The following is a 27,790-nucleotide window of genomic DNA, read 5'->3' as shown; positions in this document are numbered from 1 at the left end:
TATTAAATTTATTCAGAGATATTGTTATTCATATACTTTACAATTTATTAAGTCTATTTAAACACAGCATTATATTCTTCATAGTTTATTAACTTTATCAATCGCACTGCTGTATTCTTGCCAAGCCACCCCTAATTCTGTAAACAAATGCATGTTATCGAATAAAATCTAGTAAATCTACCGTGACCACGTAAACTCGTGCGCAAAATATCAGGTGTACATGTCTTTATTAACTACACGATAAAGTATACATAAAATACGCGCGAAAATCCTATCGAAATCGATATTATATTATAAACATTATGCTACGTGGACGCCATTTTGGAGAACTCATGGTACCGGTCCTTCGAAAAGATCGTGCTGAGATTTCTGCTTTCGTTTTCGTTGATCGTCGAACAGCTGGAATTATCTGTTCTTCTGACTTAGGGTACCGTGTATCCGTATCCGGTAGATGCAGGTGTATTCGCTGTTGCCACTGTTCGTGTGAACCTTTAATTCGACTATTTCGTACGGCTTTTTCTGCTCCTTCTGCGAACCAAATTGAAAGTGCGCGTTGTACAACGATCGCCAATAATTTGTTAAACATTTTTGTGGTTTTCTTTTCTAGTTTTATTAATTCCTACGAAAAATCGGTTTCCGAATTCTCTAATTAAAACGTATAAGATTCTAATTTAAACGAAAATAGTGATTTTGAGAATTTAGAAATTTTGTAGTTATTTATTCTGCAGTTATTTATTATGCGGTTATTTATTATGTGGTTATTTATTGTGTAGTTAGAATCTTACGTTAAAACGTAAGATTCTAATTTAAACGAAAATAATGATTTTGAAAATTTAGAAATTTTGTAGTTATTTATTGTGTGGTTATTTATTATGCGGTTATTTATTATGCGGTTATTTATTATGTGGTTATTTATTATGTAGTTAGAATCTTACGTTAAAACGTAAGATTCTAATTTAAACGAAAATAGTGATTTTGAAAATTTAGAAATTTTGTAGTTATTTATTCTGCAGTTATTTATTATGCGGTTATTTATTACGCGATTATTTATTATGTAGTTAGATTTTACACAGTTATGTATTATGTAGTTATTTTTTATGTGGTTATTTATTATGTAGTTATTTATTGTGCAGTTATTTATTATGTAGTTATTTATTGTGCAGTTATTTATTATGTAGTTATTTAGTTATTTAATTTTAAACTCATACAGCGAATTCAAGAATTCAGACATCTCGATTTGGAATTTTTTAATGCACGTTAGGCGCAGATCGCGATTTTTGGAGGGATTTTTGAGTTCGAGAACGGCGAATTTGAAAATTTACCTGGGTCTCAAAATATTGTATAGGTGGGCCACTATTGTCGTACATAAATTCACCGAAGAAGAAAGGATGTGTGTCGTCCACACAATCCAGCCCCTAAAAATGGAACAGCACGCGATTCGATTATTAGCACACTGCAATACAATATAAAATAGATGATTCATAATAAATAATACAATATATAATAGATGATTTTTAATAAACAATACAATACAAAAAATAGATGATTTATAACAAATAATACAATACAAAATAGGTAATTTATAGCAAATAATACTGGATGATTTATAACAAATAATATAAAATAGATGATTTATAACAAATAATACTGGGTGATTTATAACAAATAATATAAAATAGATGATTTATAACAAATAATATAAAATAGGTGATTTATAACAAATAATATAAAATAGGTGATTTATAACAAATAATATAAAATAGGTGATTTATAACAAATAATATAAAATAGGTGATTTATAACAAATAATATAATATAGGTGATTTATAACAAATAATACTATATAAAGTAGGTGATTTATAACAAATAATATAAAATAGGTGATTCATAACAAATAATTCAACGTAAAATAGATGATTTATAACATTTATAACAGATTTACCCAAAGGGAAAAGTTCTTCGGCGCGGTGCTCGTTTCTCCCGTGGGCGATATGGATTCCGGAATATGCTCCAGACTGACTCCGGAAACAATGACAGAGCCGAGCAACTGTATCACAGCGCTGCCAGTGCTGCCCTTAAACGCCCAACACTCGCCCGGAAGAACGCCAGTCTTTCAAACAATTAATTACACACAGGTAATTCATCGCTTTACCAACAATGAGTTTCTTATTCCCAAAATCGTTCACATTCAAACTGTCGCAATCGCTTAAAAAAGCATCGTGCGACAATAAATCTGGACTCATTTTAAAGCTTGAAGCACCCACTTTCTCATACCATTGTTCATTTCCATCTAAAATATCTTTGCGAGACAGGAGTGAACGTTTCTGCACCCTTTCGCAGCAAGAACAGCGAGGACATATTTTTCTCGAGAATACTACATATTGTACCGTCTCCACGAACTTCAGAAAATTTTGTTCGTGAGTCGATCTACCATGGTTTTGAAGATCGCAACTTCCACTTTAAAATGACATGAACAAATTTAATCTACGATTTGTTTTCGTCGCTTTATGAACAGGTACGTGGTACAAGGTTGAGTGATGTATTATTGAAAGTTGACGGTGTAGTTCTCGTTAAGACTTGAATAGAATGATAAAAAGAAATCGTAGTTCGAGTTTTGAGACGTCATTGTAAAGGGGAAGCTTCGATCTTCAAATCTATGGTAGATGGAATTGTCAGAAAAAATTGTTCATGTTTTCAGAGACGGTTCGGTTTTTAATTGTCTCAAATGTGTTGAAGCGACGAGTCACAAGTTAGCAATAATTCAATTTGCAATAAATAAATTTATAATAATAAAATTCGCAGTGGTTCAATTTGCAAGGTATGAATTTGTAACATGCTAAATTTGCAGTAATAAATAAAATAAATAGGTAAAATTGTAACAATAAAATTTGCAATACAGTAAACTTACGATATCAAATTTGCAGTAAATTAAATTTTTAACGATTCAATTGGGAATATATTAAATTTTCAATCATTTATTTTGTCTAAATTTCTGTGATCGCTGTGTTAACGGTGATGTGTTCGATCGTCGAAAGCAAAACTGATTTCTCACAACCTGAATGATAGCCTGAGGTGTGTTCTGTTGTTGACAAAGCGGGATCCCGAAGAGTTTCAACACTGGAGCACCAGCCGAGTACGTTTCCGTGTTTCTTATCGAGAGAATGGCGCCTCCTGCATATTACAAAACAAATTCATTTAGTTAATAATGTACTGGGCTAACATTCTGAAATTTTCTCGACATTTTTACAAACAACAATAGCGATAACAATAGCCACATTGTGTCGAATTTAATTTTATTGTATATCCATAAAATCTGCAGATTAGTGACCAATTCACTATAAAATGGTAAGAGTGCGAAATAACGAAGTATAACGAAGCTAAAGTGACATAAATGACAATATACATAAACGATAGAAGTAATAAACAATATTGAATCGAAGATACCATGCTTCGATCATAATGTCTCAATCATTTGCCGCTTTGAAAATTGCCGAATCTCTTTTTGGATATAATACTCTGTGGAAGATCCTAATCGAAATTGATATTAAAGTGTAAAAAAATACTTAGGCATAGGAAACCTGAACTTTGGAGAGCGTAGTCCGTTCTTCCGGTTTTGTCAGCGTCGTACGTCTGCAATTCGGTTCTCACCAAGTCTTTTACCATATTGGGGGACATTGCCTTCATTCCTGGTTTTTAGCAATAATTCAATTTGTAATAAATAAATTTATAATAATAAAATTCGCAGTGGTTCAATTTGCAAGGTGTGAATTTGTAACATGCTAAATTTGCAGTAATAAATAAAATAAATAGGTAAAATTGTAACAATAAAATTTGCAATACAGTAAACTTACGATATCAAATTTGCAGTAAATTAAATTTTCAACGATTCAATTGGGAATATATTAAATTTTCAATAATTCAACTGCAAATACATTAAATTTTCAATAATTGAATTGGAAATATATTAAATTTTTGTAGTAATCGAATTGGAAATATATTAAATTTGTAGTAATTGAATTGGAAATATATTAAATTAATAGTAATTGAATTGGAAATATATTAAATTAATAGTAATTGAATTGGAAATATATTAAATTTCTAGTAATTGAATTGGAGAGAAAAATATATTAAATTAATAGTAATTGAATTTGTAATAATTAAATAATCAACAGAAGCGCAAATTCCAGAATTTGTTATTATTATGTTTACACTACAGTTGCAAACTCAAACCTTAGAAGATTTAGAGCAGACAATAAACAGAAGAGTTATCTAAAGATACTATTCATTTAATTACAGTCCAATATCATCATTCGTCGCATTATAATATCATTTGCCAATGATTCCAACGAATTATGGCACCATACCTTCGGACACCTCGTTCCTCAGATACTTAATGGCCTCGGCCATTTTCGGGATCACGTGTCCGACTTCGTTCAATTTATTTCTCAAGTCGTCGCGCGTCTCCATCACGTTCTGCACTTCCATCTGGGCAAAGATCGCTTGAAGATACAATTTGCAATGTTTGAAAACGTGTTCGATCAGCGACCAACTAATTACCGATAATGTATTCAAATGAGTTCTCAGGGTCACTAAATCCGATCTGATTACTTTGAAGGTACTGCTGGCGGAATATTTGTCACAGACGTGGGACACGGACATTGCTGAAAATTTTTGCAAGGCAAGCATCTCATTCAGGACTAATTGAATTAGTTAGATAAGGATATTAATTGTTTTTTGAACTCTATGGACGCAAATGATGGATGGAAACAAATGCTAATTGTTGGCTCAACGACGAGTATACTCGTCTTGAGTTTCTGTCTGATGACGAGTATACTCGTCTTGAGTTTCTGTTTAATGACGAGTATACTCGTCTTGAGTTTCTGTCTGATGACGAGTACACTCGTCTTGAGTTTCTGTCTGATGACGAGTACACTCGTCTTGAGTTTCCGTCTGATGACGAGTATACTCGTCTTGAGTTTCTGTCTAATGACGAGTATACTCGTCTTGAGTTTCTGTCTAATGACGAGTATACTCGTCTTGAGTTTCTGTCTAATGACGAGTATACTCGTCTTGAGTTTCTGTTCGACGACGAGTATACTCGTCTTGAGTTTCTGTTTGATGACGAGTACACTCGTCTTGAGTTTCTGTCCGACGACGAGTATACTCGTCTTGAGTTTCTGTTCTACGAGTATACTCGTCTTGAGTTTCTGTTCTACGAGTATACTCGTTTTGAGTTTCTGTTCGACGTCGAGTATACTCGTCTTGATTTTCTGTTCGACGACGAGTATACTCGTCTTGATTTTCTGTTCGATGACGAGCTCCGATTGAACGATAAATATATGGAAACAAATAAAATAAATCTTTGAAAGTTATGTTATGTTATACAACAGTATTTCGATAAATGATTTCGGTTAACAAATATTTCGATTTGCAAAGTAAAATAAATCTTGGAAAACACTCACAACGAGACAAAAGCCTTTTAATTACAGTGTCCAATACGTTGTTAATGAAACTAGCAAAGATCATCAGGTTAGATGAAGAGTATTTATATTTGAAAGTGATCTAGATGGTTGTACGAATTGGACAATTAGAATAGAACGTTGAGTTCAGCTGGGTCGAGTAATTAGAACAATGCTTAATTGTTAATCACGAGTGGGACGTACCTAATAACGATGTAATCACGCAGAATACAACAGGTTTGATGAATTTGTAGTACCAAGCGGTCGTGCGAGAGGAATTGAATAAAACAGCTGGACAGGTTCCTCCATTATTGGCGCAACAAAGCGTGCTTCGACCGCTCATCGGATCGTCCTCATAATCAGATTATTCGATCTTTTGTAGGACCGTAGATCAGACACTCAACGTTCTTCCTCTCAGCCTTGTCGAATCGAGTTTTGTTAGGTTGTCCGATAAACGAGCGGCTAACTTCCGGCTCGATGGATCTCGATTTTTCATCAAACTTCGTTAAATCTAATCGAGCGATGTCTTGGTCATCTGTGACTCACTTTGCAGATGTTATTGCGATCGTTCAGAGCTGAGAAAATTAATCATTTCTGCCTATTTTGGGGATAAGATTACTGATTGGCATAATAGCAGTCCGTTGAACCTATGTCGCCTTATGCTGAAGATGGACAGCTATTATGACCTCGGCTATCTTATTTAAAAGACCAGAAAATATATAGTAATAAATATTTTTACTCATTTAATTGGCACGGAAGCTTTTTCTTTAAAAAAAAATCATAGATAAAGAAATAATATTTTACAAAAGCATTTTAGCGATAACTCTGTCAAAGATTATTGATTTAGTTCTGTATAAAAAATTAATTCTTCAGCCACGAGGTACAAAGATAAATTTTAAGAAATGTTTAAATTATTTAATTCTCTTGTCCCGTAAATAAATACCAGGTTCGGTTATTATTAACGTATTGAAGTATATTTTCTGTCTAGATACATGAGCAATTACAGACGCACAGTGATCAACTAACTATACAGGGTGGTCCACTAGAAACGAAAGCCAGTTGCTTCAGGTCACTGACCTTCTTCTGGAACTTCCAGTTTTTTTTTCAAGCTCGATATCACCTCAAGGACGCGTGAAGAAATTGTCACTAGACACGTTTCTCCAACTAACAAACGACTGTCCTTGAGTTAATTAACGGGTGAACAAAATATATTTTGTGCATTATATCGAAGTGTCCCGCTTCTACCGAATCTCCCTGTAGAATTAACAATTAATTAAAATGATCTTTCTTTCGGCATCATGGAACTATTCGTTGACATAATATAGAATAATTAAAAAATTTATATACAGAAAATAATGCTGCTTAATATGTTCCTTAATAATATTTACATATGTAACAAATCATTAGGGCTCATAAACTCTGTAAAACATTTAATGAACCATTTCTATGAATTCAAAAAATTATATCTTTTCAAGATAGTTATAATTTTGCAGAAATCAATGATAAATGTTTTTAACCAAGTTAGAAACGTGCCGTTCTAATTAACATTATAATTACTAGCTATTTATATTAGATGCGATGGAAAGATCATCACTGATCTCACAGAAGTATATAGCATCAAAAATATAAAAAAAAATTGATACATAAAGATTTGATGGATCTAGCCACGGCTGCTGTAAAGCTGTCGAAAGCGTATTGATCTATGCATATTCTGTTTTTATCGTTTACAGGGTGATCCTTCAACTCACGACCAGAAAAATGTTATTTAAACATTTAAACTACCTTGATAAACCAATTCTGGATTGTCCATTTAGTTTATCGTAACAAGTGGCATAAAGAGAATATATTTTATTACTTTAAACAAAGAAGATCGAATTAAACAAATTTTGCTTTTCTAGAGGCAGAAACCTTGTGCAATGTTACAAACAATATTTGAAGTATCTATGTACATTGTTATCGAGATCCTTTCCTAATTTGTGCTGCAAACCGAAGATATCATACACTTACATTTAGAATTTTCATTAACTTTTCATGAAGAATGGTTCACGGTGAATTTTCTTTCAGTATAATTTCTGACTGAATTGTTTAAAACAGCAATTTCATTTGCAAACTAATAGATTGCCTGCAGCAGCGTAGTTCAACATTATTGAAAAGGAAATCATCCGGTTTCTGTCAGGCCTACCATTTATTTGTGCTCATTCTTCAAATTGTACTAAATTCTTTGTGTCCAAAAGACTAAACTTTTTCATTTTTACTGTAGAGAATAATATTAGCTTTTTGTCATTTTAAACCACTCATAGAAAAAAGCAACGATCAGCAATTACGACAAAGGACCACCCTATTAGCGTTCGTTAATAAAATAACGTTCATTAGCGTGAGGTTATTAGTCGCACTATGTACAGGAAGTGACGTGGTCTTTGAACATTCATTCGTCGTCACTGAATCTTCTTAGGGTGCTACGTATTCGTACGCTGAGTCGACTTTCAAAATCATAGTCTGTGTACTCGTTGAGGGCTTTCAACAACATCGTTCTTCCCTCCTCGACGTTCTAAAACAATGCAGAAAATAACAGTTGTTAGTCGGCGTTAAAATAGTTGTTCAATGAACTAACACACACTAAACAATCAGCATATACAAATCTATGTGACTAGTTTAGTATTTCATTGAAAAAATAAATTTTACCAAATTTTCTTAGAACCTGATTATTGTCACTTTTACATTGTCCATTATTGAGCGTCACTGATTATTTGATATTGTTAATAAGAATAGTTAAAAATGAAGTCTCAAACGATATCTTTTTCCGCAGCAGGTTCAATTGCAAATTGACACAACTTTTGATTGCTTACATTAGTGATGCAAAGAGCGCTGCCAAGCTCGTACAGCGCAAAGGCGCTAATATGTTGGTCATACATATCATTGGACGGACTGCGTCGTCTCAGGCAATTGCGGTAGCTTTCGATCGACGCTTCTTTGTCACCGAGATAAGAATGGGCTGCACCCTCGATCAAGTCGGCGAGCCCAACCATTGGCTCCTCGGTTCGGTTACCCTGACATTCTGAAAGGAAATCATTGTTTCCAGATTAGTATTTTTGCATGATTGCAAAAGCACTTTTCTGCATCTAATAAATTTGCATCTAATAAATCATAATTTTTGCATCTTGCAACTTTACATTTTTACAAGATTCTCACAACTTTACATCTTAACAAGACTCTTGCAACTTCACATTTTTACAAGACCACATTACATTTTTACAATATTTCAAGCCCTTTAAAGTTTCACATTTTTTTAACAAGACTCTTACCACTTTACAATCTTGACATTTTTACAAGACCTTTACAGTTTTACAATATTACAAACCCTTTAAAATGTCACATTTTTTAACAAGACTGTAACAATTTCACAATTATATAAGACATTCACAGTTTTACATTTTGACAAGACTTGTTCGACTTTACAATTTTTATTTTAGAACAAACAGAGCTCTGTTTTGTAACATTGTCGGACACCTTCGCTAATTTTATTCTGTCTAAGGGTGGGTAGCTTTATTCGTATCAGTATTTAAAGGTCTGAATAACATGGAAAAGGAAAGTTCATTCAGTATTTTCGATCATTCTAATTAGCTATGAATTATTCTCTGGGTTTGATCCAGCTCTGCATCAAGGAAAAAAATATTTGCAGTGTCATCATAATTAGTATATTTTCTGTCATTCTATAACAATGATTAAGGTGAACAGTTTGTATGCGATAATTGAATCTAGACTCGTAGAAACAGATTCTTCAAGGAACATTGTTCTTTCTCGTGATTATTAAACAAATTTTCTAGGAATAATTTCTAAGTAATTATCAAAAGGAATTAAAAGTTTTGATTACCCAGAAGTACTCTACGCAGCGAATCCGAAGTACAGGACGGCATAGCGTTCCACAAGTATAGCAGTTCGTAGACAAGTAATCTGTAATACAGCACCGTGTAGGGTTGCCCAGTTTCTTGGTCCTCGAGTTTAGACGAGCGGCGCTGGATGAACAACCCTAACTGCGTTTCACGGTTTCTCTGCTTGGCGAAGTAACGAATTTTCTGATAGTTCATCGCCAAGTTGTCCAAATTGCCAATCGCACCACAGCAAACTGCAATTACAAGTGAATTTGTTATACAAATAATCGACCGTAGTCTTCAATTTACTGTGCTCGCGTTCCCTTAATTATTTAACAACTTATATTACACGAGCAACAAAAATATATTACAATTTCAGACATTTCTACATTCAGAGAGAGAGAGCATTGCACAATATTTAGGAATTAAATGCGTGCCAAGTGTGTATAATATTTATGACATTGTTTGATTAATGAGAAAGATGTAGATTTTGAAATCACCGAGTTTTTTATTTTTCATGCCTAGAATTTGCAACTAAAAAATCTGAAAAAATTCATCAATATGCGACTGCATGTCTGAAGTGAGTAGGATTTTTTTCAGAATTTTCAGTCCCCGAAAAATTGTTTTTCTTCGAATTTTCCTTGCAACTACCCCTGCGGGCCTACAAAGTTGCAACTCGTTTGTACGGCAATTATAAAACAACCGACTGCTTGTCGACATAACGACGGCTATAAGTTAACAATAAGCATTGCTATACCTGCTCCCAAGTAAGCATAGAAGCTCTTCGACCACCTGGACTCGTAGCATAATTGCGACAGCGACGGATAGGCTTTGTCATAGTTGAAACGAATGAGGTAGCACCAGGCCATCTCGTGCAGACAAAGTAGCTTCACTTCCCTTTGATTCGAAACTTCGACCGCCTTCTTGTAGGCCTCGAGAGCACCGGCAACGTTCGACTAAATAAACAAAATGTTCGAAAACATGAATAATAATAAACGAGAAACATTAATCATTATAACGATAAATATTGCTTGAGATAATCCAAGTTCGAAGAATCTCGATTAGGAGAGCATCTTCGAGAGCGATTTTCCTTACCTCGAGCCTTTCGATTCGACCTGCGAAGAAAAGGAAAAGCGCGGAGTCGCTGAATTCTGGATGGCACTCGGCGATTAATTGTTTCGCGGCGCTGACACCTGCTCGGAGATTATTCCCATCGAGACCAAAGAATGGACGGACGATCGTGTGGTACCAGAGCAAGGACAAACTGTAATTAACGAAATTTTATAGCATTTATACAGTGAATAATTGCAGAATTTATTCTATAATATTATATTCTCGAATTTTTTCACTGTAATTCATATAATTATTAATGATTAAATTGATATAAGTAAGTAGTAAGTTGATATAAGTATTATGATATAAGTATATAATATAATAATAATAGTATATATGATATAATAAATAGAATAGAATAGAATTATTACATTATGGAAGTCTGAAATAATAAATTGCAACAATTGTAATACAACTAACAACTAACAATTGTGATACAACTATTTATGAATATTATAAAATGATACAATTTATTATTTCAATCACGGTTTTATACTTTCACAATATAATAATTATATTATATATATAATAATGTAGTCTATTATTAATTATATATTATACATGAATTATATATTTTAATATATTATTAATTATATTATATATTGTATAAATATGCAATATAATCATTTATAATAATGAATATAATACACATGTAGTACTATTATTCATGAATTATTTCAAGGTAAGCCTAGCATCGTCCGATAAATCGAAGATGATTGACAGTCGCCCAAGCTGACTCGACCATGACATTTCTTATACTTATGCTAGAAATGACAGAAGGTCTTACGTCGCCAACGGAGCTCGCATGTCCTCGCTGAGACGAGCGTTCTTCAAGGCAGCGAGGCTCGCCTCTCTGTCACCCTCGAAGCCAAGAAGATGGCTCACCTTCACCAAAGACGGTGGCAGCAAGCTGACGCATAATTGGTAGATACCGTAACCGAAGTTCACTGCTGACATCAATCGGGACACCTCAGACGGTGCCACGAACCTGATGACAATATCATCTTCGTTGGTATCGATCATTATTACGAACAATATTTGATATTATGAAGCTGCAAACGTTGTAGCAATTTCCAAAAAAATATATAAATAACATATAAATAGACATAGAAGTAATATACTAATATACTAATATATATAATAATATATAATAATATAAAAATATAAAATATATATAATTATAATCTATATACTAATATAGAATAAAAATCTATAAATATAATCTAATATACTAATATATATATATATATATATATATATATATATATATATAAATAATACGAAATAATACCAATAATACCAATTCCGTAGACAAATTATGAAACAGTGAATTAATCAAATTTTGCTGATCGATGCTCCAATTAAAGAGAAGCTATCCAAGATAATTACGGTGTCTGCTGTTCATAGTTGATGCCAGTGAGCGAGAAAAGCATCGACAGAGAACTTCGCAGGCTCGACGGCGACGACACCGGTGTTAGATTGTTCGCGGAATCGTTGCAGGAAGATATGGACAATTCCGACGATCCTTGACTCCGAGGGCTGTGCAACGAGTACGTGGAGTCGATGGACGAAGGTGTGCTGCATCTTGTGTGAACGCCTGCTGAAAAATTGCATTTTATCAAAAGGCATCGTGAAAGACGCTTCTCCGCCATTTCAAAGCTTGCAACTTCTGCATTTTTCCAACAAGATCGATGCTAACAAGGTAAGTAACTTTCTCATTCTCATCCCCTATTCATTTCTGTACAAGATAAATATGTTTTATCAAGCGCAACAAATATTTATTTTCTTCTAAAAAGATAACTGAACAGTTGCTTCAAGAAGAAATACTATTTCATTACTCATTTAAATATTATTTAACAGCGCAAAGGAACCACTGCGAATGAACTGTTCAGACTAATATTCCCCCCAACCAGGCTGCGACCTTGAGAAGTGTCAGCTTTTCCAACTGAACGTGCAAGCAAAGAGAGTAATTGATTTCCGCAGATGGTTCTCCCCTCAGAAAACTGCGATCTAAAGAGCGCACTGTCAAAGGAATCGAGGGTGCTCCAACGTGGAACAATGTGAGAGCGCATACCAGAGGGCTTTCTGCCAAACGTATGTTGATATAGCTGCCAGATCTGCGAATGTGCATACTGATAGACCTTCCAAGCTTTACGTAACGTCCAGCCACCGCGGACGTAACCGGTCAATTCTTGCTGCAACAATGTTAATATCGCTCTGCAGAACTTGGAGTCCGCCAGGACAATCTGTCGCTCCAGCCTGTTCACGTAATCAGTCTGCAATAATCGTTATCACCATGATTATTTGTTGCCGTTTGCTTCGCGCAAATTTCGTATTTTTACAATTATTAATAATTAGTTAATAATTAGTTCTTAGTCGAGCTCCGCTATTCTTCGGAGCGTTCCCGATTTTTTGATATTTTCAGAATCGAGGAATCAGATTTCTTGAGGATAATTGTTCTACAGAGTCGTCTTAGGCGACAGTATATTTGCTATAGTTTTTGACAGGTGAATTCTGAAAATTGAAAACGCGATACAGTAATTTCTCCCGGAAATGCCGAATTTCGGGTTACTGTGAATTTCCCTGTGCTAGTCCTACGTCTATGCGATTTATCGCTACGTCGATGCTAAAGGTCGACGAAGTCGGTTAAGGTTATTTTTGATATATTTATTATATTAATTATATATTTTGTTATATTTTATTATTTGATGCGGCTCGCCACGCGATTCCTGGAAGAATTGCCTTCGAATCGTGTCACGTGGCCTCCGAATTGCCTTCCTAATGTAGCGGTCTTTTGTTCTCAATAAACTCGAAGAAAATGAAGAGTGTGTGGCGCCTTTGCAACATTTTTTCCCGACACGGTACGCTATTCTCGACTATGACAGTTTATTTATAAAAATAGTTCATTGATGAATTTTATGTTACAGGAACTCTTCTTATAAATACGCGGATGATCGTTTCATAGAAATCGCAAGGTGTTTTATACAAAACAGTTTATACAAAACTATTTTTTCGATAAATCGGCTATTGTCTCACCTTGCAATAATTTCGTATTAAACAAATCAATTCATCAATTAACGTTTAATATCTGCTTTTTGCGTTTACATAGACTGTTGTATAAATTCGATTACTGTAGACATTTTCCGATAAATATCGTCGAAGTTATTCGTGAAATATTTTGCAATATTTTTTGTTCAGCCTTTAAATGAGAAAATATCGAAAAATCAGGAGGCCCATGAATAAATCAGCCTGTATCACGAGCTATATTAAACAAATATAATTACTCCTGTTTCTTCCGTTCTGAAGACTTGACTCTTCACAGACTTGAGCCATCCTATGTCCATCGCGCACTCCCTTTCCATGCTTTTCAGCAGTTGTATGGCCGCGTCGAGATAACCATCCTCGAATGTCATTAATGCATTCTAAAAATTATCGACTTTACGTCACCGAATCGCCGTGAGACATTTCTTTTCGACTGCGACTGCAGCCTTATTAGGTATTTCAATGAATCTATGTACAAAGTAGCTTTGTAAGCTTATCAACAATTCAGTGAAAAAGGCAGTTTACAAACATTCATACAGCTGTTAGTTATTTGATATACGTTGATGCTGGTTTTACATCTTTTTTATTCAACGGTGTCGCTATTTCGACCTTCAACGGAATTAACAATTAACAAAAATAAAACTTCCCTAAATCTTTGATGGAATTAATTAACAATAAGACAGTGCTGTACCTATAAATTAAAAAATATGAATTTGTGTAAGTACAAACATTAATAAATATAATAAACCGGTGTGAGCAGCGATATAAACAGTCGGGAATATATCGATGAATAATTCTGGGAAGAATTGAGAAAGTGCAAAATGAAAGATTTAAATAAATTTACGATTCGAGACCGATTGCGGTTATTTATAAGAACCGTGACGAACATGTTTTCTTATCTGACGTCGGCAATACTGAAATGGCCTATATTTTCTAAATCAGGACAGACATTTAAATAGCCCCTTAGTCAATATGTTGAGCCGCCTACGGTGGCACGCGATCCAGGCCTTCCTACATTTAACATTTTACTCGAACAAAGCCATGTAAAGCAATGTCTCCCGTCTTGATCAAAAATACATGCCGCACATTTGCATACAAGCACACGTGCATACGTGAGTGCGTCAGACGTGGCACAGCAATACAAATTCAATTTGAGTACATTGAGTATTCGCGGTTTTCTCCGCGTTTCTTATGAAATCGATTATGAAAAGTGCAAAACTGCAAAATTACACGAAACAAAACGATGTTTTTATGACAAATAAAAATTGTCTGAATCCATTATACGATGTACCGGAATTGTAATCGTGACGATGGTAATTTCAGTCGGTTGAAAATGCAACAGTGTTCTCTAATTATTCTAATAATTTTATTTTTATTCGTTCGATCTATTCATTTTTAGTCTAGTTACAAAATACAAAATACTAGAATTGTAAAATGACGTTAGAAACTAAGAAAATATTAGTAGAATTATGATCTCATAAAATGAAAAATATTAGAAAAATTGTAATACACAATTGCAACAGTAGAAAATATTGGAAGAATTGTAAAATATTATTATAAAACACGAAATATTAGAAGAATTTTTAAATATCATAAGAAATCCACTAAGACGCGAGATCGATGTCCAGTTGACTCCCTTATTTATTTATAATATAATCGAGATAGAAAACTTTGCATAAAGTGATTCACTATTCAATCGCTCTTGACGCAGTGGTCAAAGTTACATGCTCCACCCTGCTAACTGCGGTTTTCGTGGCCTTGAAACCTTCGTATTGCCACCCAAATTCAGAAACTTCGTGCTTTAGCAACAGAAATTTGGCAACAACTATTTCAACCATTCTGCCACCTTGCAAAAATTGTTCAACGATTCCCTTCTAAATAAATAATTATTAAAGAATAACTAAAATTGCTGCCACCGTTGAATAATTTCTTAATTCTTGATTTTTCAAGAATTAAGTTATGTGTCGTTGGAGTATTAACAAAAATAATTAAAAGTAATTAAATGTTAATTAATTAATACCAAATAATAAGTATTAACACGATTACAGGAACTTGTAGAAAACAAAGAGACAATAGAAATCTAAAAAACAAGAGAAAAATAACGTAAGCATGATCTCACCGACATACCATGAATGAAACGAAGCAGCGGCCGGCTCGAACGTGGAAGCTATTAGGGTATTTGCTAAACAGAGCCTTGGCCTCCTCTGTTTTGTTGTTCAGAAACAGGGAAATCCCTTCTCTGGCGATCCGCCATTCCTGCACCTCCTCAGGTTTCTTCTCCATGGCGAAACCGATCTTTTTTATTGTCCAATTTCAATGAGCTATTGTATGGGGTGCACTGCGGTGTTTGCCACGTGAGGGTGCGTCAGGTGGCAGACATCTCGCTCACACTGTCAACAACAATGTCAGTGCTTCCGCTCCGGGGAAGTCGACGCTGACGTCGATTTAACACATTTTTCGAATTCGATCCAAAACGAATCGTTAAAACTCGATAACTACAGAAAATTCTCGTCCGGTGTGTTAAACGAGTTCCACACAAATTGTCGAACGGCAAGAAATTCAACAGATTTTTCAGACAGTTCACAGTCACTTGCAAATCAAATCGGCGAAACGTGATAATTTTGTAAAATTCTAAAAATCGTAACAAAGATCGTACGAATTATCAAGCGGAGTAAAAATGTCTAGTATATTCTAGTTTTGCAACGAACAATATGTATAAGCCGACGTCGACTTAACAAATTATTTAGACACTTTCCAGTTAATTACAAAATCAACTTGACAAAAACACGATGATTTTGTGAAATTCTCTTCGGGAACAGAGCAAACGAAGATCGTACAAATTGTTCAACAAAATAAAACTGTTCAGTATATTTGAATGTTGCAGTGAACAATGAATAAACAGATTTTGCAGATTTTTCTTTCTCAAGCCCGGATTAAATAAATGAAACGCAACAACTGTTCGAGCGTCTCCCAAGAAAAGTCATAACAAAACTAGTAATAACGTCAGTACATTATTTTTCTGCGACGAATAACAAAGTCGACGTAGCACCTTCTTAAAAAATAATCGTAGAGATCAGTCTGTTTCTGGGTTAATTAGCGAGTAACAGCGACGTTTTTCTATTACAGTCCTCGTCGGCGCTTGTCAAAGCACTGTCAGCCGAGCTGCGGTGGCAGTGTCATCACCGTGGACAGGGGTACAAGTGGCGATGCTTTTGTGCCGCACAATAGGCAGATAATGCCGGCGAAGACATTAGTCGTCGTCCGGGAAAACGGTCCGCAAACGAGCAGGAACCTGTACCGCAGCGAAACCACTTTCGGCGGATATTAATTAACCGCGGACGATAATTAATCGGTAACTGCCGTCATCATACAATACGTTCGGCTCCGGAAGAAGCACGTAAGCACGCTCCGGAATTCATCGATCCGACGCACTCGAATTTCATTTATTTATGGTTCAATTAATCAATTACTTTCGGTGCAACGAGGTGTTTTTTTTTAAATCGGGGAACCTCGACGCCAGAGTCACGTGTTTCTGTTTTCTGAACGTTTCGGACACTGTCAGGAAAAGCCGCACCTTGCCACCACCGGGTCGAGTTAGGCTTTAATTAGGGTGCAGAGGAAAAAGGATGCTAGGTGCATAGGAGAGCTTGAATATGCGGATTAAACGGAGCCTGTTCACTATGGTGCCACGAATTGACTGAATCCTTTCGGCGTAGCGCAATGCTGCTGCCACCACCTCGGCTTTCCAGGTGTACGTGTATACACATGGATTATGTGCGTATATATATACTATTGATTTTACGGGTATATACAGCGACAGCCCACGTTCGCCGGCGAGTTCGTTTCGTAACCGGGCGAACTCTGCCGGAATTATAGCAAAATTAATAAGTGATAATGCTATTAACATTTGTGAAATTTAGTTGAAAAATGATAGAGTTCGAGGAAGTGGGGTTTTGATGAATCTGTGTTGCTTATATTTACGTTTCCAATGAAATTTGTTCGTTTCTCTTCACTGTCGCAACTAATATTGTATCTTCAAAAACAACGTGGAAGTATATCTTGTAAAAATAAATTAAACTATTTATTTCGGTAGAAAAGTCAATTATAATTGCTTTTGCAATGAAAGCAATACACTAGTCAATAAATAAATTTCAATTGGACCGATTTCCTATTATATTAACATTTTCTCCGGGTCAGAGACGGCGGTATTCCTAAATGGAATGTTATATAAATTCTAGACCCTCGAATTTCTTATTTTCTATCCTAGCGTCTTGCAGTATCGTAGCACCTTTAATTGTAAAAGCCGTAATGTACGTGGCAGTTTGTCCTAGATATTCTTCCGTTTTAAGCGCGACGATTATCATGTCACCGGAGCCCGGCAGAAACTTGAAGCTTGAGAAGCCTCTTATTGATACGAAGTTGCGTATCTGAGTGACCTGTAAATCATTGTTCCGTGAATACTGTTTCTACGCTGCATTTCTATAGTAGGATTAATTACTTCAATTATTAAAATAAAAATTAACTAAAACCTCGATATCAGTGAAATTCTCGTCCGTTTTTAGCAGTACATTACAACTCATTGTCTCATCTTTAGCGCCATTGTACTGTTCTTGTGAACACCTTCTTGGTAAGAAGAACCAACTTTTATGTATGTTGCTCCAGACTCCGGATTCGTGAATCATATAGCCTGTATAATACGAACAATTAATTCTGGCATTCGTGCGAACTATATACAGTATTTAATGGAAGCGATCACATGCCTGGAAATTCTATGTTGATTGCTTGCCTCAGACGTTTATAATTCATATCCCAGTTCGACGAGTATATTTCGCCACGAGGAGACACTACTTTTATCCACAGGGGATCGTTGTGTTCAAATATTCCTGAATCGGTAGTCCATTCCTTTCCACTGCTGCCGACATATAAATGTTCGTCCTTGACTGTTGCCCACTCTGTTTTAAATCCTGTAAATATCAAATCAAATATTAAATAAAACATCAACGAAGAGAACAACGAATACATCATTCGACAGCATACCTTTTTTACTCTTCCCATTGCCATCCATTAATATTAACCATGGATAAGCTTCTTCACCCTCGATGACGTATACTACTCCAGTACGGTCGTCAAAAGCGAGTAACCGCCCATCGTATACAAGCAATTCAGACAATTCCATGCCTCGTCCTTTCATTGTCAACGATGTTGTCAACATGCTTGCCTTGTCATCCCAAACGATGGAGACGTACGTAGTGCTAGGATTCCAAAAGAGACTTCCAGTTTTCATAAGGCTGTACCACACGTTCTTTCTGTCCAAGATTTTGGAGTCATGATCGAGATCACTTACTATGGCTATTCTATACGTGATACCCATTACCGTCTCAATGGGGGTTGACAAGGGATACGTTTTATTGTATTTGTGGTAGCGACACTGCGTGTACAGCTGATCGGACGACGACCTTACCCTCAACAATGGAAAACAGAGCAGAAACATGGGAATACTTAATAATAGGAGAATTAGAGCCAAATACTGGCTTTGAATGCGGAACGTGCTGTTCGCGACTCTGTACACATGCGGTGCACTTAATGCTTGCCTCCAGTCACGTAAATTAGACATGTTATTTATGCTATTCCTCCTCATCCGTATCATTCTATGATGTCATCACCACTGTGAAAACGAGAATTTCGCCCGGACATAACCTAACATTTTTATCTGTCACGCTTGTCAACGACGAAAGGGAATAACAGACGACTGCGCGCTGCGCCATCTGAATCGAAATTCAAATCGCGCCAAAAATAAAATCACGAGAAATCGCACGTGCAACTTTTAGAAAATTCTTTACACCTTGGAAATAAAATGCTCTACAGATTTTTGCGATCGGGTGGTACATTACATTTCAGATTACAGTGACAAAGTTACTGTAAGTAAGTTCCATCAAAGTTCGGAAACGTAAAAAAAGGAATTAAAAAAGATTTCAATCATAAGAGGTAATTAATTTTACAGAGCTGTTACGCGATGATTATAATGGAACGATATCTATGATAAAATATTATTATCCGTCGTTATCCTCGTCTGAAATATTTTTTGGAATCCACGACGATTCTAGGTGCGCGCGACATATGGACAGTTTTCTAATACGGCCCCTTTTCCCATTACAGTGATCTCTACCCTTTGCAGCTGCGTCTATTATTCCGTCTCTACTCGACTTTCGTAGTCAATTTACCCGAAACTCCAAAAGGGTGCGAACGCGTCGCAGACGAAAAGTCAAACGGCGCCTAAACCGATTCACACCGTTACCGCGGGCGCGATGAACATGCGTCGATTAATCGCGGCAAGTAATCGACAACATTCCGGCGGTGGAACATTTCCAAGAAATCCATCGATAGCATTACGTAATGTTATTTTAAGCCCGCACGCGATCATTAAAGGAACGGTTTTAGTGCCGGCTCGATACCGCTCGGCGAGACCGGCCCGAACGTGTCCGCACGATGAACATTGGGTCGAACTATTCGTGCCGGAAAGACAGCGATTCGTCTCGTGTCAATAGCTTGCATCGGCCTCGCATATTCTTGAACGTTGTTGGGGTTGAACGAACGAGTCTGGGGTGAAACGAATCGAGGGGGGGGGTGGAAAACGGGGGTGCGAGGGTGGGTGTGCACGGGTCGGTCGGGGGGGTGGGCGACGCGAGAAGGGGAGGAAGGGGGCGACCATGAGGGTGGCAAAGTGCTCGGCAGTCGTGTAACGCGTTTCCCGCCGACAACATCGGCTATATCGGCAACAATATTAAATCGCGGCCGAGTTTCCGCGTTTCCACGTGTTCATCGCGTGTATTCGGTGCGGACCTGATCGCCATTGGTCGCCGCGTACCGCGGCAACCTGTATTATCGATCGAAACGTGCGTATTGCGCACGTTGCCGCAGTTACGAGTGTCGCCGGGTGGCCCCGCGGCTCCGTGCTACGGCACTGGGTCTGTTTTGTTGTGGCGACACGCGACGTCGCGCTGACAAAACTGCCTGCCGATTTCGATCCCGTGTCCCATGCCTGGCCATGAGAACGCCGAGATTAGGATGATCGAGAACTGTCGCCGGTGCAGCCACGTCCACCGTCAAAATCGCCGTCCAACCGCCACGTTCTGCCATTTCAAATCGCACGCACGTCGTCACGCGCGTCGCCGAGAAAACTCGCCATCCGACCACGACGATTCGTACGCGCCGTGATAATTGAGCCGCCGATCGGATTGCACGAACCAGAGGATCGGTACGTCGTTTCTTCTTCGCCGTGGATTATGGTGTAACAGTGTGTTCAAAAGTTCTTTCGGCAGGTTTCGGGATCCCCGGTCGATACCGGTACCTGTTTTACCGATACCACGATCGTCGAATATTCTGGCGGGAAAATCGGCGGTGGTGAATGGCGTGAAGTTAGCGTGTCGTTGATTCGAGTGGTCAACGAGATAATACGTCCGTCTTGTAATGAAAGTGTTCAACCCGATTGTGCCTTTGATCGATCTTGATCGTTTGAACCGTGTTCGGAGACCGAAGTTCTCAAGAGATTATGGTGTTACTGTTAACGGTGAATGATCGCTGCTGTCCTCCGGCCGTGGATGGTTGCAGTACCGAGTCTCCGAATCCACATCCTAGAAGGTAAGCCGCTTTTTAAGGGCACGTGCTTTTTTATAATTACAGGCTCCGTGGTTTCTCTCTTGACTTTCCGTCAAGTTTCGGCCGAGGTTTGTTTGCTCACACGATCTCCTACGCGTGTAATCAGGTTCGTCCAAAGATCGCTTAATCTATTCGTGATCTCCCCTTGTTGCAGGATACCGCTAACCTTCTCGGCAAACTTTACGTCTAACTGTGTGCAAGGTGACAATCAGATTAGGGATATTAGTCGGGTCTCCGATGTTGCTGCATGGTTTTAATTTAGCGTACTTTCGTAAGTGATTGTCCACAGGTTCAAACGATGATACCGATTTGTTTGTGTTGCCATTGATTTGGCGAAATTAATTGTTTCTCGATACGGATACTTCCGTCATCAGGTTAGGGTATGTTTTAAATAATATTTTCTCCATGTGGATGCTACTGTCCCATGTTCCAAAATTTCTGTACCTAATTACTAACTATTACAACAGATTCTTTCGCAATTTTTTTACTTTACAACGCTTTTTTTGAAAGGTGTCTCTAAAAACGGTTAGCAGAAGAAAGCTTGAAAACTGAGATGCATCGTTTTGTGCCAATGCAGTAAGCACGTGTATCTGTTGATGTTTTGGTCCGCCGAAGTCGCTAAACAATGGCGAACCGTACAATCCGGCATCCCACTGATCCAGGTATCAATGAAGCAAACCGCCATATTGACCAGCCAAAGTAAACACGCCGAACTCGGTCAACGCGATAAGGGCTCGGATTCGTGAAAAAAAAGAACGGAGGTCCTGTCTGAACAGTGACGACCCAGAAACAATTCCGGCGATAAAAACCATCAAGATATCTTGCGTCGACTGTCCGCGGGCAGCCAATTAAAACCGTCCGCAGTCGTTTGTTCCTGTAAATTGCAAGGTAGCTCGGCGGTAGCCTTAAAAGCAGATAGACGAAAGGTAAACCTTCCGTGTCTTCGCGATAAGGTTGCCGACGTAATCTAACCCCGGAGGTAGGGCCGGACGGTAAGAAGACACCGGGCATCGTCCACGACGACGCGTCCTCGTCGGACGGTTCTTCAAGGTCGTCGACCTTAGGCGTCTCGTATGAACGGGCTTGCTTGCGCGAGACACGTAATTGTGCTTGGAAGACGGCGTGGGAGGAGGATAGATAAACGAGATGGAACGTGCGAGTCGGGGATACGGGGGTGACTTTGTGGGGTCGGTCGAGGGGGTAGGGGGTTCGGTTTCAGTGACGTTGTCCCGAAACCGAGGGTAACGAATGAACGTTGATGTAAGGGAGGGAAAAGGGAAAGTGACTGCATAGAGGGGGAGCAAGCGGACGCCTCGGTTGCATCGCGGTTATGGGCTTTCGCGAGTCCTTACGGGGTCATTCGGCGGACCTAGCGAAAACTTAACAAATAGGAAACTAGAAATTTGTTGGAATTTAGATTTAGACTTGATCCTATACAAAGATGACGCTGCTTGGGATTAGCCTCGTTTATCAATCGTTTCAAAGGTATCTCGGAAAGTAACTTTTCTAAGAACTGTCTCCAAGATCATCGGGAATTAAATAGTTGAGTGACGATTTTGGCACTTTGGGTCACGATAGACTTTGGCGAAGGGTTAACCCTTTGTTCTACGATTTTATCACGCTATTTATACTTATTGTATGTATTTATTTACTCAACACTTTGACGTCCGGTGGCGGCATTCTGCTGTCGCTCGCAGGTGGACTGCCAAATGCAGACAGCAGATGAAAGTTTTCTATCACCAGGGGTGAATATTTCACACAACTGGAGTTTATTATACTGTCTGCATACATCTGCATACATTAGTCCTGCTTTGTTCACCTGGTCCAGTTGATTAGGTCGTTTCAAAACTAATAGCACTTCAACTTTTGCCAGAAGACATTTTTTAATTAACGATAGAAATTTCTCTATTATTTGACCAATTATAGAATTCGGTATGAAAGTGGGAATAATCATGAATTGATCATTCGAATGATAAGAATGAAAGTAGATTATAGTTTAAATAAATTACATTACCACCCTGTAAAACCGTAATACTATTACTGGCTGCTTTTAGGTGTATTCAAAGACAATACATTCTTCCCTCTTCCCCAGTACCACTTATTAGCACGTGACCGGCTTCTGCGACCACGTGTCAGTGACTCTCAACCTGCAGTCCGTCTGCACAAGTTTGCACCCATTAAATGTCAAACATTCATAGGATATCAAAGATTATATAGTTTATATTAAATAGTTTATATTATACAGTTGAAAATCAATTTTTATTACTGTTATTATGAAGCATCTCCATACTGTGTTCTGAGATTCAGATAAGATTATTATTATTATTATTATTATTATCTTACAGTCCTCGTACCGTATTAAATCTGTTTTACACGACAACAAGATTATGTCATTACAAAATTACTATTACTAGTTCAACTAATAATTACATCATAATTGAAATATGTTAATAACTTTCTCTAGAAATGTGTTGCATGTAGTCTGAGGCAACAAGGAGCCATTACAAGCTTGTCATTACCATTCTAACAAATCCTATGTAATTGCATTACAAATGAAATATGTGAACAACCTTCTTCAGAATTTTGCAGTCTGACAAAGCAATAAGTGCTATTATAGTACTATTTCAAGAATCAGAAAAATGTTTAAAAACATTCTCGAAGCACAATATTGTACAATCTTGTCAAAACGAATTAACAACTATTTTCGAATGCTCAGCGATTTCCAACGGTATCGCGTCCGAGGTGTGCAAACAGAGTCAAAATTAGTTTTTCTCCCACACGAAGGGTTAAGGTTCGGATGCTCCTTGCGTCTATGTAATGTACAATGGCTACGTATACTTGGATGACTGGTCTGCACCCGGTCCTATCGACGATGCATCGCCATGGAAACGGCACCGTCGCACCAACGCGTATTATACTGCATAGTTCGTAGAAGTACCGCGTAAAGTACAGACATTTTCAAGGCCATCGATCTATTGCCGACTCAGGCGTAAGGGTGATTTCAAGAGCATCGAAAATCCGGGGGCACTCAGCGCAGTCTGGAGGATGACCGAACGATTTTCTTTTCAAAGCACATCGTGAGCATGCGGGTTCGCACCTACTATACCGTCTCCATTTACACTATAGTCTGCAGAATTTATGCATTTATGGCGAAAATGATCAGCTAGAAATTTGCAACGGCGGAAAAATTAAATCAGTCGAAATGCTCGCGGCGAGACCTCGATTATCCGAACCAATTGCTTAGAATGCTGGATCTGATCTTTTGGATGAGCTCCTCTGGATCAGCTCCACTGGATCAGATCTTTTGGATCAGTTCTACTGGATCAGATTCTGTGGATCAGCTCCACTGGATCAGATTCTCTTGGGTCAGATCTTCTGGATCAGATCTTCTGGATCAGATCTTCTGGATCAAATCTTCTGGATCAGATCTTCTGGATCAGATTTTCTGGATCAGATCTCCAGGATCAGATCTTTTGGATCAGCTCCTCTGGATCAGTTCCTCTGGATCAGCTCATCTGGATCAGCTCATCTGGATCAGCTCATCTGGATCAGCTCATCTGGATCAGCTCATCTGGATCAGCTCATCTGGATCAGCTCATCTGGATCAGCTCATCTGGATCAGCTCATCTGGATCAGCTCATCTGGATCAGCTCATCTGGATCAGCTCCTCTGGATCAAATCCTCTAGATCAGGTCCTCTGGATTAGCTCCGACTGATCCATGTTATCCACACGATAGTATAATAATTTCAGATAATCGAGGTATCGGACTGCAGAAAACAATTTGTATTTCACACGAATATCAGCGATACCAATGTTGTGGTGTTTCAGGAAACGGACGAAAGTGGGTGGAATGAGGAGATTCATCCGGTGACCTCGTGCCACGAGCGGTAATGCTACTGGCAAGCGGTGCTTCGATACCGACCATCGCCGGTACCGTCGAGGAGGAGGACGAATATGCACGCAGCGAGGCGAACAGCGCTCACTACGATGGCTATGTTACCGATCACACGGATCTCGCGTCCGAAATCGACATCGACGAGTCCGAGTACAGGCGGGAGCTGCTCAACGACGTGAGCACTGTTATTATCATTGTCGTTGCGGTAGAGCCTCGGTTGTTTCAACTAATCAAGATAGTCCGAAGTAGCCCGATGCAGCATAATATTCGTTTGTGACACGATAATGAATCTTAAAGATAAATTTTAGTGTTAAATAAAACATTTTCTTTCTTGTTCGTTTCTAAAGAATATAACATTTTTGATAGCCACGGCAAAATTTTGCTCAGCAATCTTGGCATATATTAAAATAAAATTTTGCTCAGCAATCTTGGCATATATTAAAATAAAATTAGCTCAGCACTCTCTCTCAAACGGATATACGCTACCACTCAAAAGTATCCGGACACTTATAAAATGTGTAAAAGCGACGCACATGCACTACGTAAATATCGAAAAGTGTAACGAACATCGTTCTTTATCATCCTTTACTGGGATAAGGGATATTCGTTGTTTTCACCGCAGCGAAGCAAGTGACTGCGTAGCGTAAACTCCAGAGTTATCTATATGGGAACCTATAAACATATCATCTGCTGTTTATAGGCCCTTAATCTCGATCTCGACTATACAGGTTAAAGAAACCGAAGCTTGACGTTATTTCAGTAAATTTCGTATTTATAGACTAATTATGTTATTGTATTTTGATCGAAAAATTTATGCATGATAACAGATTTTGCTGTTTCCTGATACCTAAATACACGTAATTGTTAAGAAAGAAGATCTTTGTTAAGAAGATAAAATCTTTCTATATAATTTTTATATAACTTGAACTACATTGTGGTAAAAACAAGGAAGTGTCCGGGTACTTTTGAGTGGTACTGTAGCTTACAAGGTAGCTCTAGGTAGCTGAAGGTAGCTCAAGGTAACTCAAGATAGCTCAAGATAGCTCAGGATAAATCAAAATAGGTCAAAGTTGCGTAGAGATAGTCCAAGATAAGTCGATGCAGCGTTAATTCTTCATCGACTTACACATATTATATGTAAACTGCACTGGTTCGGATAATCGAGGCCCTACTAAGTAATTAAAAACCCTAACTAAAAGCCCTGTAATAATTGACCATTGCCGAGATTTGAAGCTGAAATTCGTTAAAAGCTGTTTGCCTGTCTTTGTTTGATTACAGAAATGGCGAATGCTATTTGACAAGGTACGTGACCGCGTCCACCGTGGTAGTTAGTGCCAAAAAATTCGCTTACGCGATGCAGGGAGCGAGGTTGACCGATTCTTCTTCCTCAGTTTGATCCGGAGGGTTTTGGCGAGATACCAGTGGAGGATTTTTTGGCGGCTTTGAAAAGTCCCGAATGGAAAGCCGAGATACCGTCGAATAAACGAGATATTCTGCTCACCAGGGCGAAGGAATCGCGTGTTCAGGCAGTGACGTTCCAGGATTTCGTCAATGTGGTGAGTCACATTCAGAAATCACACGCTCACTGTCACAATAGTCGAAAGGTTTTCTTTGAATCGCCGCTAAAATACGGTTGATGGAACAAATTCGTCTGTACGCCGCGGGGATACGCGGTATCGGTTTTAGAACGTGTCCCCGCAGGAATTTCTCAACTTTCGATAGCGCGAATTAAAATTGAAAGATCGCACTATGCGATGAAATTATTTAATTTTGCAGGAAAATTCAAAGTTATGTCGGAAAATCGATAAATTCCGATTTATAGCTCGAAGAAGACATTACATTGCGCCATGTTCGTTCGATCCTAAAATGTGTTCCCGCACGAATTTTTATACTTTTGATAACCCAAATTAAAGCTGGAAGATCACATACTTTACGACGAATTTATTTAGCTCTGCAGAGAAATTCGAAATCATTTTGGAAAATGGATGAACACTGATTTAAAGGTTCGAAGAAGATAGTTGTAACAAAGGGGCTACTTCGATTCCATTTTAAAATGTGTTCCCGTACGAATTTGTAGACTTTTGACAGCGCATATTAAAGATAGAAGATCGAATTATACGACAATATTATTTCGGTTTCCAGAAAAATTCGAAATTATTTTTAATCATCGGGAAATCCCGAATATAGCTCAAAGAAGATAATCGCTTAAGAAGGGGCCATACCGATTCGATCTTAGAATGTGATCTCATAGAGTTTTTTTAAATATTTGTCAAACTATATTGAAGCTGAAAGTTTCCGCATTATGACGAATTTATTTAGGCTCGTAGAAAGATTCGAAATCATTTTGTAATATCGATGAATCCCGATTTAAAGCGCGGAAAAGACGATTGAATTATGAGTTACTTCGATTCGATTTTAGAATATGATCCCGCAGGAATTTTTACACATTTAACAAATCAAATTGAAGCTGAAAGATTGCACTTTACGTTATTTAGATTTGTAGAAAAATTCGAGATCTTTTTGGAGTATCGATGAGTCCCGATCTAAAGCTTGAGAAAGATAATTGCTGAAGAAGGGACTATTTCGATTCGATCGTCGAATGTCTTCCCGCAGGGATTTTTAAACTTTTACTAGCGCTAATTAAAACCTAAACGTCGTACTAGACGAAAATTATTTAGGATTGAAGGAAAAATTTTAATTTTAATTTTAATTTTAACGTCGGAAAATGACTTCTTTTTCGAATTGCTGATATTAC

At 37.7% G+C, this 27,790-nt stretch overlaps 3 protein-coding genes and 1 long non-coding RNA gene across 5 annotated transcripts in view; 2 read left to right on the top strand and 2 right to left on the bottom strand.

Moving 5' to 3' along the window:
* Window positions 1-208: 208 nt before the first annotated feature.
* LOC117220988 (tetratricopeptide repeat protein 39C) lies at window positions 209-17,409 on the bottom strand. Its single transcript, XM_033471514.2, is given in 16 exon segments — window positions 209-528; window positions 1,323-1,415; window positions 1,943-2,110; window positions 3,056-3,171; window positions 3,579-3,686; window positions 4,365-4,485; window positions 4,558-4,661; window positions 5,664-5,870; window positions 9,331-9,582; window positions 10,086-10,284; window positions 10,424-10,592; window positions 11,229-11,429; window positions 11,831-12,038; window positions 12,516-12,717; window positions 13,726-13,863; window positions 15,611-17,409. Coding segments are annotated over 16 exon segments (2,565 nt in total). The 5' UTR covers window positions 15,767-17,409; the 3' UTR covers window positions 209-405.
* LOC143259544 (uncharacterized) lies at window positions 12,004-13,264 on the top strand. The gene is made up of 2 exons (XR_013033550.1): window positions 12,004-12,143; window positions 12,302-13,264. It is a non-coding gene; the product is annotated as an uncharacterized LOC143259544 (long non-coding RNA).
* Window positions 17,410-17,540: 131 nt separating the features above from the next.
* LOC117220987 (apyrase) lies at window positions 17,541-19,241 on the bottom strand. The gene is made up of 4 exons (XM_033471512.2): window positions 18,521-19,241; window positions 18,244-18,447; window positions 18,013-18,170; window positions 17,541-17,919 (listed from the first exon to the last, which is right to left on the bottom strand). The coding sequence occupies exons 1-4, from the start codon at window positions 19,128-19,130 to the stop codon at window positions 17,707-17,709; spliced, it is 1,185 nt and encodes a 394-aa protein (XP_033327403.2). The 5' UTR covers window positions 19,131-19,241; the 3' UTR covers window positions 17,541-17,706.
* Window positions 19,242-20,190: 949 nt separating this feature from the next.
* The window catches only part of stet (stem cell tumor), a 763,180-nt gene continuing 755,580 nt past the window's right edge, over window positions 20,191-27,790 (top strand). The window contains exons 1-5 of one of the 2 annotated variants that reach the window (XM_076522434.1): window positions 20,191-20,738; window positions 20,803-21,121; window positions 24,969-25,210; window positions 26,314-26,337; window positions 26,427-26,591. In XM_076522434.1, coding sequence (XP_076378549.1) covers window positions 25,031-25,210; window positions 26,314-26,337; window positions 26,427-26,591 — 369 coding nt within the window. In that variant the 5' untranslated portion in view covers window positions 20,191-20,738; window positions 20,803-21,121; window positions 24,969-25,030. Of the gene's footprint in view, window positions 21,122-24,968; window positions 25,211-26,313; window positions 26,338-26,426; window positions 26,592-27,790 lie in introns of both variants that reach the window. The other variant, XM_076522433.1, reaches the window with a different exon arrangement.

This window comes from Megalopta genalis, chromosome 5 (genome assembly GCF_051020955.1).
Source record: "Megalopta genalis isolate 19385.01 chromosome 5, iyMegGena1_principal, whole genome shotgun sequence".
Taxonomy (NCBI): domain Eukaryota; kingdom Metazoa; phylum Arthropoda; class Insecta; order Hymenoptera; family Halictidae; genus Megalopta; species Megalopta genalis.
Note: the sequence above shows the minus strand (reverse complement) of the source record. Positions and strands in the feature narration are given on the sequence as shown.